Raw genomic sequence first — 11,044 nt, 5'->3', positions numbered from 1 at the left:
CTTCAGGGCAAACCAGCCGGCTCCCACCCGTGCCTGGGCATCACCCCACACTCCTCCCCGCTCCCTCCCCCCCTTACTCACCCATTCATTTGTTCATTCTTGTCCCCGTCCCTTGCTGATCTAGGACTGCACACTCCAGCTAGGGACTTCAATACACACATAAACAAATAAATCAGACAACATCAGGGAATACTCACAGCCATGAAGAAATTAACCTGGGGAATGCGGTTGAGAGGAAGGGGGTGGGGATTGTGGCCGGGATGGTCAACAGAGGCCCAAATGCGGGTAGGAGGCCTGGGGACAAGGCCTACACACACCCAGGGCATGGTCTCCAAGCCCTGCCACTTTTATTCTTTCTTCCCACCCTCAGTTGAAACCTCACCTCCTCCAGGAAGGCTGTCCAGATATCACTGGCGTTCCAGGCTCCGGCTGTACTAGCTGCAGAGGCCCTTCCGGACCAGCCCATCTTGCCAGGATCTTCAGATTGCACCACCTGGACCGTCTTCTCAGAGACCCCTGGAGGTGAGTCCTGTGGAGGTGAACCTTGAATGGGAGTGACTGCCTGGCCAGGTTGACCCAGGTCTTAAAATCCCGGCTTAGCCCTATTTGCAAAGTGGCCATAGACAAGGGACTGTGCCTCTCTGAGCCTCAGTTTCCCCATCTGCCAAGGAGGCTAGTGCCACCTCCCCCACAGCCAGTGCAGGCTGTTTTCCCTTCTTCCGAGCACCAGCGAGCTGGGGGCCGGGGAAGCGAGGGCTTGCAGGGTGGTGAGGAGTTGGCGCTCCCCTGGGGCCTTCCCAGGAAGGCCAAGCTCAAGTGTGCAAGCTGCCTGAGCTGAGGCATGGGCCGCCACCACCACTCTACCCTCCTCCGCCTGCCCGGCCATCTGCAGCGTTGGCAGCAGCAGAGCCAGGGGGGATGGCAAACATTCTGGCACCATCTGAGCAGGACCGGTGTCTGGGGAGAAAGTGTGGGCAGAACCTCACATGTACACTCTGTCCACATCCCACCACTACTCTTGTCCCCTTGGAGGGCAGGGAGGTGAGACCTGGCAGGTGGGGGGTTGACAGGCCCTCTGGGGCTCTCACTGCCTCTTATGGGCTGCCCCCCATCCTCCATGTGGCCTGAATGGCATCAGAAGCCCAGAGGGCAGGATCAGAGGGCAGAGTCTGGGGAAACCAAGGCCCCCAGCCCACGCTGAGCCTGCAGGGGTCCTGCAGGAGAGATGTGGACAGCCCTTCTCCCCCACCTGAGCTGCCATCTCCCATGTGTCCTAAAGATAGGTGGCCCCGTGCACCTGGAGGCAGAGGGTGGCCTCTGATATTCACCCTGGCCCCCAGGGAACTGGGAACCCTCCCTGCACCCCTTTTCCGTGTGTTACTCAATGTGGGGCCTGAGGGGGAGACGAGAGAGGACTTTGCCTGACACCAGAGAGCTCCAGTCGCTGCTAACTCCTTTCCTGTCTCCTTTTTATTGGTTTTCTCACCTCCCTCGCTATCAACGCCTTTTCCCAGCACCGTCCTGTGCCCGAATGTAGCAGCCTACTCCCCTCATTAAATGAGAATGAGTAGAAACTGCAAAGATTCAACATGCAAAATGCAAGCTGGATGGTGGTGACGGCTGCACGGCAACGAATGTGTTTATTACCACTGAACTGTAACGTAAGTGGTTCAAATGGTCAATTTTATGTTTTACCACAATAAAAGAATTTAAATATACAAAGCGTGCATCGGCAGCATGCTTTCACCTGCCACGGGCTTGGAAGCCAGGCAAACACGTGCGAACTATGAGCCACTGGGGCCGGTGGGAGGACAGGAGTCAAGCGTCTGTGCCTTGTGGCCTCTTTCCAACGCACAGATCCTCGCTGGTCCCTGGTCCTTTCTGCTGGGCTCCTGTGCTGGCTGCTCTGGTGCTGCCCGGGCTGGCGGGCTGGCCCGGCTGCCCCCACAAGCTCTGATGTCCTAGGAACCAAGGCTGGTTCTTGAGGAGGCTCCAGCCTGGCCTGGGCCACCAGAGTCACTCTGCCCACTGCCTCTGGGAGGAAGGACAGGGGTCACTCTGCACCTTCCCCGGGGGCTCTGCTGGGGAAGGAAGGGGGTTACCCTCCCGACCTCACCTCTCCTTTCTGAGCTGCTCTGGGAGGAAGACCCACCTGTCAGTTGACCACCCTGGTCCAGATACACTAGGTCAGGGAGAGAAGAAGCCCCCTCAGGCACCTGTGGTGATGGAGGGAGCCACCGACTGGGGGTGGGGCAGAGCAAAGCGTGGAGAGGGGTAGTTTGGCCGGGCCAAGGTTTCTACCTCCGTAATATGTGAGCTCTGGGAGGGCAGGGGCTGCCATATCCCCAGGACTTGGAGCAGAGGTGTCCAGTAAATGCTGAGGGGATGGATGGATGGATAGATGGATAGGTTGGCGGATCGATGGATGGATGGATGGATGGGTGGATGGATGGATGGGTGGATGGATGGATAGGTTGGCAGATGGAGGGATGGGTGGATGGATTGGTTGGACAGGTCAGGACTAAGGACCTCCAGCTTTAACCCAGTCACTCCTTCATTCAAAGTCCCCTCGTGCATTTATTCCTCATTCATTCATTCATTCCTCAGGCCTGCACTCATTCATTCATGCGCTCTGCCATTCATGCACACACGGTCCATTCATTCCCTGCCCAGCCGCCATTCCACGGCTCCAGCGCCCACTGGGCACCCCTTGCCTGGGTCAGGCCCCGCACCCCCCAAGGGTGTCCCGGTGGGACGCTGCTGCGGGGGGAGCCGCGGAATCAGCCGCGGCTGCGCGGGGCCGGGGCTGGCGGGGAGCCGGGCTGGGGGCGGGGGGCGGGCGCTCCCTGCGGGAAGCCGGGCGGGGCAGGGGAGCCCCGGCCGCGCCGGCTGCGGGCGCGCTCGGCCTCGGCAAGGAGGGCGGCGGCCGGGAGCGGCGGCGGCCGCGGCCCCGGGGCCATGTGGACGGGCGGCCGGCGGCCGGGCCGCCTGCGCCGGGCGGTGAGTACCTGCGAGCCGAGCCGGGAGGGCGCGGCACGGCGCCGGCGCGTTGGCGGGGCGGGGCTACCCACGCCGCGGGGCGGGCTCTGCACGGCGACCCAGGCGCGGGCCCAGGGCGCCGGGCCAGCCTCCCGCGCCTCCCCGCCCTCCCCGCGGCGCCCCCTCCCGTGTCGGTGCGCCTGGGCCCCGCCGGGCACGCTCCGCGGCCCGGGAGCAGCGGCCCGCGCGCGGGGAGGCCGGGATCTAGGGGCGGGGCCCGCACTGGGCCTCCGCGCGCCGTCCTGCCCCGGAGGGGCCCGTCTCCGCGCCCGGGTCCCATTGGCGGGGTCCTCGGCCCCCACCGCGCGCGCCTCTGCGGCGGGAGGGAGGGAGGGAGGGTGGGAGCGGGGCCAGGATGAGGCTCGGGAATCTAGGGCCCTCAGCTGCCTGGTGCAGGTAGCCCAGGGACAGGTAGGCCTCTACCTGCCCTGCCCTGGAAGGAGCAGGGCCAGGCCGGCTCTGGGGGGCCCAGGCTCCCCGGGAAGGCTGAGGAGCCCGGAGGGGGCTGGACCAAGGGCTGGTTCATGTTGCCTTTGCAGCGAGTGGGAGCGCCAGCCCCACACACCCTCCTTCTCATGCACTACCTGCAAGGCAGGTGCTGCCCATCTCCTCCGTTACAAGAGAGGAAACAGGCTCAGGGGGGCGAGGGCTGGCCCAGGGCCGCTCAGCTCGGGTACTCAGCCTCCCTGAACCCCCGCTCACCCTCCCAGCACTTGGATGGGCATGTCTGCCCCAGGGTTTCCGCCTCCTGACAGTTTTAGTGGTATTTCCTTCCTTGCCTGGGCCCCACCCCTTCGGGGGCAGTGTGGGTGACATCCCGGAGGCTCCTGAGCAGCAGGACAGGAGCAGAGTCTGCACCCAGAGTGAGTGGAGTGACAATGAGGAGCACCTGGCAATGTGGAGCCCTGGGTGGCCCAGGTTGGCCCGCCTGCAGGCCAGGGGTGAGGCCTTGGGCCACTGGGCAGGCAGGGTCTCCATTGGCCTGGCTCCTTCTTAGTCCAATGCCTTGATCCCTGGGGGCCACGGACAGGCCCTTTCCCTTCCCTGGGTCCCAGTCTGCCTATCCACCAACACAGCAGAGGCCCTGTCCACTCCTGGGGCCAGCGAGGGCTGCTGGAGAAAGCCCCCCATAAACTGTGGCGTGTGGCACTGCCGGCTGGGGCAAGTGGCTGATGGAGGCGGCTCTGCCTGGCATCTGTGCTGCGCAGGGAGGGGAGGCGGCGGCGGCGCGGGCCCTGGCAGCGTCCCGCAAACCTTTAATTTCCCCGACTCTCACTGTAATCAGGGTGGCACAGGAAAGCGAGCAGGGTGGCAGATGCGGCATCTTCCCGGCTGCTCAGCACGCCGGTGAGGGGCGAGGGTCCGCCGGGCTGTGAGGAGGACCCTCCCTGAGCTATTATACTTCGATTCCCGCAATCTGTGTTCCTCTGATCATCAGAACCTGGAGCTGCGCGCACCTGAGACTGAGTGGAAAAGCCGAGGGTTGCCTGGAGCCTCGGCCACATGGGATGGGCAGGGAGTGGGACATTTCCAGGTCAGGGAGAGGAAATGAGCCAGACAGTCTGGAACAGGAGCCCATCTACTCTCAAAGCCTCTTGGGCCAGGGTCGGGCCCACAATAGCTGCCATTTATTGAGCACCTACTATGTGCCAGGTCTAGTATAACCATTGTCCCACATCATCTCCATGGCACCACTTGGAAGTAGTTCCTCTCTTCCTATAGGCCAGCGGTTCTCAACCTGTGGGTCCCGACCCCTTTGGGGGTCGAACGACCCTTTCACAGGGGTCGCCTAAGACCATCGGAAAACACATTTATAATTACATATTGTTTTTGTGATTAACCACTATGCTTTAATTATGTTCAATTTGTAACAATGAAAATACATCCTGCGTATCAGATATTTACATTACGATTCATAACAGTAGCAACATTACAGTTATGAAGTAGCAACGAAAATAATTTTATGGTTGGGGGTCACCACAACATGAGGAACTGTATTAAAGGGTCGCGGCATTAGGAAGGTTGAGAACCACTGCTATAGGCCCTTAAGGACATGAAGAATGAATGAAGGAATCGAGGAATGAATGGATGAATGAATGATGGGTGGATGGGAGGGAAAGGCCTGGGGGTGAGGGCAAGAGTGCAGGGACCAGAAGAGGCTCAGTCCTGCTGGAGTGTGGAGGTCAAGGGCAAGGCCAAGAGGTAGGGAACAGTGGTTTCTCCCCTCAAATCAGGTGAAGATCCCCAGGACAAAACCAGGAGTAACCCCAAGGCTTCTTGTGTTGTCTAGAATTGCCCCGGCTCCTCCTGCCCCAGAACTGGTCTCTAGCCTGGGGGAGGGGCGTGGATGGGAGGCTGCAATCTTGGATTCCAGTTCTTCCTCTGCCACTGATTCCCTGTGTGACCTTGAGCAAGGCCCCACCCCTCTGTGGGCTCAGTGTCTGGGGTTCAACACCTCTCACAGTCCAAGGCTTGACTTCCATGGCCTGAGAACAGGCACAGAGGGCAGGCCGTGGTGGCAGAAGCTGGCCAGAGCTGGGATGAGTGAGTGAATGAGTTCTGCATTCACCCGCATATTCTCCCCATGCACCCCACTCAGCGCCAGTCACTGGGTCCGCTTAGGTGAATCTGAGGACGACCCTGCCCTTCCAGAGCTCACAGTCTGTCAGGAGACACTGACCTTGACCAGTGTGGTAGGTGTTCCTGGTTTTTCCTGCCCTCCAGCCATGAAGGGGACCCAGCAGTGGCCACAACCCCAGCAGGTCATGAATCTGGAGGCCAGTGCAGCAGCCCCTGAGGGTTTCCTGGGGTGGGGATCAGCTAGAGCCCAGCTCTGAGCCAGGACAGGGGACAGCAGTCACTTGCTCCATTAGCAAGCCCTGAACCAAGTCAGGGATGGAGCTGGGCCTGGCCTGGGGAAGAAGGACATGGAAAGTTCCAGTCTCGCTATGGGTGGTATGTGCGGGGATTAGGGGGCACACAGGTGGAGGAGCAGTGTGGGGTGGGCTGAGGGGGATCGTGGTGGACGGATGGACGATGATGGGGGGCATGAAGCAGGACAGATCAGTGGATGGATGGATAGATGGATGGATGGATAGAAAGCTAGAGGAGTAGACGGATGGGAGGACATAGTGGCAAGATGAATGGAGATGGATGAGAGGATGGATGGAGGCATGGATAAGGATGGAGGACTGACTGGATAAGCAGAACAAGATTCCAGCGATGGATACAAGGGTGGGTTGACAGAAGGGAGGATGGATTTCTGACACAAATGGCAAGATGGGTAGAGGAATGGGTAGGAGATCTAAAATGGATGGGTAGATGCCAGCAGACAGATGGATAAAGGGATGGATGGATAGAGACGTGAGGAAATGGATGGAGGCTAAATGGATGTAGTCAATGCGTGGGGCTAGGGTGGATGGATGGGGACTTGAATGATATCAATAAGGTGATGGTATAGGAATGATGGGTGAATGGGTGGATACAGGAAGAGTGAATGGCTAGTATTTAATATTTTAGAAAAAAATTAAATAAACCTGGTAACACTGTACTCACATCCTCATGTGGCAACCATTGTGAGGTTGAGTGGCTATAAGTCCTTTATTTTTTTAAAAAATATATATTTTATTGATTTTTTACAGAGAGGAAGGTAGAGGGTCAGAGAGTTAGAAACATCAATGAGAGAGAAACACCGATCAGCCGCCTCCTGCACACCCCACACTGGGGATGTGCCCGCAACCAAGGTACATGCCCTTGACTGGAATCAAACCTGGGACCCTTGAGTCCGCAGGCTGACGCTCTATCCACCGAGCCAAACCGGTTAGGGCCCTTTATTTATTTATTTTTTATTGCTTAAAGTATTAAAAAGAGTATTACATATGTCAAGTCCTTTATTTTTTTAAAAAATATTTTTTAATTGATTTCAGAGAGGGAGGGAGAGAGAGAGAGAAGCATCAATGATGAGAATCATTGATTGGCTGCCTCCTGCACGCCCCCTACTGGGGATTGAGCTGGCAACCCAGGTATGTGCCCTTGACCGGAATCCGACCTGGGATCCTTCAGTCCGCAGGCCCACACTCTGTCCGCTGAGCCAAACCGGGTAGGGCTGCCACCAGCCCTTTAGCGGGGCAATCCCTCCACAGCCTCCTGCAGACCTAACCAATCTGCTTCCCACATTGATCTGCCTGGCCTCGGAGGCCTTTGGGTTGTGACCCCTACTCTAAATTCTAGGGGACATCCAGTCCTTCTCTATTCCAAGGGAGGCAGTGAGTTTAGTCATCTCAATGACATTTCTCCTTTGCTGACCTCTGCAGTCATCTGCCCAGGACACATGTCTGATGGCCCCATCTCCCCATGTCATCAAGAACAGTACGTGTGGAGAGTGGCAAGGGCGCCCCCTCTCCCACCACAACAAGGTAGGTGCCTCAGGTCAGCCCCTGGTGTGCTGGGGTCTGAAGGACACCCCCACTGTCTCAGCCTGACCTGACACTCGTCAGAGAGCTCGGTTATTCCCAGAATTGGCAACTTCAGAGCATCTCAAATGGGCTACCACTTTTGCAGAATCAAAAACAGCCCAGGGTCAGTCTGGCCGGCATGGCTCAGTGATTGAGCCTTGACCTATGAACCTGGAGGTCACGGTTCAATTACCGGTCAGGGCACATGCCTGGGTTTCGGCCTCAATCCCCGCAATGTGGGGCATGCAGGAGGCAGCTGATCCATGAATCTCTCTCATCATTGATGTTTCTCTCCCTCTTTCTTCCTTCTCTAAAATCAGTTTTTAAAAATATAGCTTTAAAAGAAAAAAAACCAGCCTAAGGCCCTGTCGCCTGTACCACTGTGCCATCCAGGAAAGGTCTCATTTGTTCCTAAATGCACAGACACAGGGCATGGGAGGTGGGCCAGTGCACGAATGGACACATGTGTATGGGTGGATGCACCTGCGGACAGACAGCCAGAGGCATGGATACTAGATATAACTAAGAGGGCTGGATACGTGGGTGAATACGTTGATGACCGGTGGATGGATGGATGGATACAGGAATGACAGGATGAGTAGACGGGTGAATGCATGCCAATGGATGGCAGGTTCAGACATGAACGGAGGCACTGAAGCATGAACGGGTACATGCCAACGGATGGATGGTTACAGGGATGGCTGGCTGGTCGGATGATCGGGACATCTTTACTCCCTAGATCAGCCGTGGGCAAACTATGGCCCTTGGGCCAGATCTGGCCCGTTTGAAATGAATAAAACTAAAAAAAAAAAGACCGTACCCTTTTATGTAATGATGTTTACTTTGAATTTATATTAGTTCACACAAACACTCCATCCATGCTTTTGTTCCGGCCCTCCGGTCCAGTTTAAGAACCCATTGTGGCCCTCGAGTCAAAAAGTTTGCCCACCCCTGCCCTAGATGCTGGTACCCGATAGTGTGGCAGGGAGGCAGGGCTGGAGGACACCCTGAGGGATGATAACACCGAGGTGTAGTGCCTTGTAGAGACCGGCGATCAGCAGGGAGTCCTGAGGGACTTCCTTGTCTGGGGGGATTTCCTAGCACGTCTGGAACGCACGTGCATGTGAATGGATGTGGGGACTTGACACAGCTGAGGCCTGTGACCCCCTTGGTCTCAGGCCAGCGTGGAACTCTCCAGAAGTGAGGAGGCAGCGTGGTTCAAAGCACAAGTGTGAGGATTCCCAGGCCTCAGTGTACTTGTCTGGAAAAGGGGGTGGTAATGGACAGCTCCGCACAGGAATGAGTGAGTGTTCTGGCTGAGCCCCCAGAACACTCCAGTGACCACACATGCTAGGGAATGGACAGTGCAGAGCCCTGTGCTAAGGAGCCCTGACCTGAGCTCCTACTACGTGCCAGGCTCCATGCTGGGCCGCCCAGCACCGTTGTGGTGTTGGCTGCATCAGGCAGTAACCTTAGAGCCCACGTCCCCCTCTGTGAACCAGTAGCAATTCCCAGTTTAGGGATTACGTTTAGGAGAATGAAAGGAGGTGGGGCTTAGAGGTCTTTGCAGATGCCCAGCGTGCCATCTCTGCCAGGTCTTCCCGGTCCAGCCCCAGGAGGCAATGGCAGCAGTGTCCCTCCTCTCTCAGGGCTCATCCCCCGAAAGGGTGGGGGAGTGGGGGACGGGCCAAACAGGCGGTGATGGAGAGGCTGAGGGAGGCCTAGGAGGAAACGAGGTGTGAGTGCGTGACCCGTGGGGTGGCCATCCTGGGTTTGCTGCATCTGAACCATGTGACCTCGGGGAAGTCACGTCACCTCCCTGAGACTCTGCTTCATTTTAGCACAAAACAGAGGTCACAGCTGCCCCACCTCCCAGGGCTGGATGAAGATTCGGGTGACGATGCAGGTACATGCCCAGCACGGATCATGGCACACAGTAGGGCTCGGGAAGGGGCTGAAACAGATGAGTCAAGAGGCAGGGCTGCTGGGCCAAGAGAGGCAGCCCAGGCTGCAAGAGGTGAGCAGGCCCAGACTGCGAGCGCAGCAGCCGACAGCATCCTCCAGGGCCTCTGGCCCAGGCGGCTGAGAGCCAGTGGGTTGTTATGACAACGGGAACTTGTCTGATGCAGCCGGGAACTTGTCTGATGCAGTCGGCAACTCTGGGAGAGGCTCAGAGGACCAGCTGGCCGAGGCCCCCAGAACACTCCTGTGACCACACATGCTAAGGAATAGACAAATCAGAGCCTTGTGCTAAGGAGCCCTGACCTGAGGTCCTACTGGGTGCCAGGTTCCTTGCTGAAGGCACCCAGCACGTGCTCTCTTGCACCATTTTCCACTACTGCCTGTGGGCTGGGGATTGCTCTGTCCCTATATGACAGTGAGGAGGGGAGGTGACTTGCCCAAGGTCCTGCTGGGGTGCTAGGGTGGTGTTTGACCTTGAATCTGCCTGTCTCCAAGTCCTGTTCCCACGGTGATGGAGCAGGGGCTGGATGGCTCTTGCTGCGGAGGGGGCTGTCCAGGTGTAAAGGGGTGGCCATCAGGGGAGTGCAGGGGTGGGAGGGACACTGTGCATTCCCAGGAGCCTGGGATCCCTCCCGGGAGGGCCACACCCAGCTGGGAAGAGCTTGGGAGCCGACAGCCTGGACCTGTGATACATTCACTTACACAGCCATTCAAGAGCTGCTTACTGAGCACCTACTATGTGCCAGGCCCTGTGCAGAGAGCTGGGACAGAGTGGACACAGATAATAAACAAATGGTCACAAGCATATTAACTCCAGTTGGGGGCTGTGGTATGAGACCAGGGGTTATAAGAGGCTGTTGCCGGGGTCTCTGATCTAATCTGGGGGGTGGGAGGGGTCAGGCTATTGACCTGGGGCCCTGAGAATTAGATGATGAGAAGGAGAGTAAGGAGACAGGGAGTCCGAGTGCCCCTGGCAGAGGGAACGGCAAGTGCGAAGTCCCTGTGGCAGACAGAGCTCCGCACCGTTCAGGAATGTGATGGGAGTTTCGGGAGAAGGTGCACAGTAGCAGAGACAGAGGACACTGGGCCGTCTGGGCCTTGCAGAGCATATGAAAGTGTGACACGGTCTGGTCATCCGGTCTGAGATTTCAGAAGTTCACACGGGTAGGCGTGAGGCATGAACTGAGCTGAACCAGCAAAGGGTCAGGGGCCCCAGGAGGGGTGATTGCAGGTGAGACCTGGTGGCACCCGGAACCTGCAGGGTTGACGGTGGGGATGTAGGGAGGTAAGGACATCTAAGAAGAGCTGAATCCCCGGGGCCTGGTAGTTAGGGGTGGGGTCAGGGGAGACGGAGAGGGAGGGGCCCAGGCAGCTCCCAGTCCTGTCTCCGGCAGCTGAATTCGTGGAGTTTTTCAGACATTCAGTCAGGGTGCTGAGGGTCATCCAGAGAGATGTGCAGCTAAGCCCAGCAAAGAGGGGGTCCCTAGCACTTGACTTAAGGTGTCTAGGCACAGCCAGGTGGGCAGGGGCAGGGGCACAGCCATGAGCTGGCAGTGCCAAGCAAAGCCTCGGCCATGCTCCAAGCAGGG

At 58.0% G+C, this 11,044-nt stretch overlaps 1 protein-coding gene across 5 annotated transcripts in view; it reads left to right on the top strand.

Annotated features, from left to right (window-relative positions):
• Nucleotides 1–2,922: 2,922 nt before the first annotated feature.
• Nucleotides 2,923–11,044, top strand: part of LOC139009094 (brain-enriched guanylate kinase-associated protein-like) — a 38,854-nt gene continuing 30,732 nt past the window's right edge. For all 5 annotated transcript variants that reach the window (XM_070413135.1, XM_070413118.1, XM_070413110.1 and 2 more), the window contains exon 1: nt 2,923–3,000. In XM_070413135.1, coding sequence (XP_070269236.1) covers nt 2,959–3,000 — 42 coding nt within the window. In that variant the 5' untranslated portion in view covers nt 2,923–2,958. The remainder of the gene's footprint in view (nt 3,001–11,044) is intronic.

Source organism: Myotis yumanensis, unplaced genomic scaffold (assembly GCF_028538775.1).
Source record: "Myotis yumanensis isolate MYYU_CA2020_CCGP unplaced genomic scaffold, mMyoYum1.0.hap1 SCAF_1, whole genome shotgun sequence".
NCBI classification, from domain to species: Eukaryota; Metazoa; Chordata; class Mammalia; order Chiroptera; family Vespertilionidae; genus Myotis; species Myotis yumanensis.
Note: the sequence above shows the minus strand (reverse complement) of the source record. Positions and strands in the feature narration are given on the sequence as shown.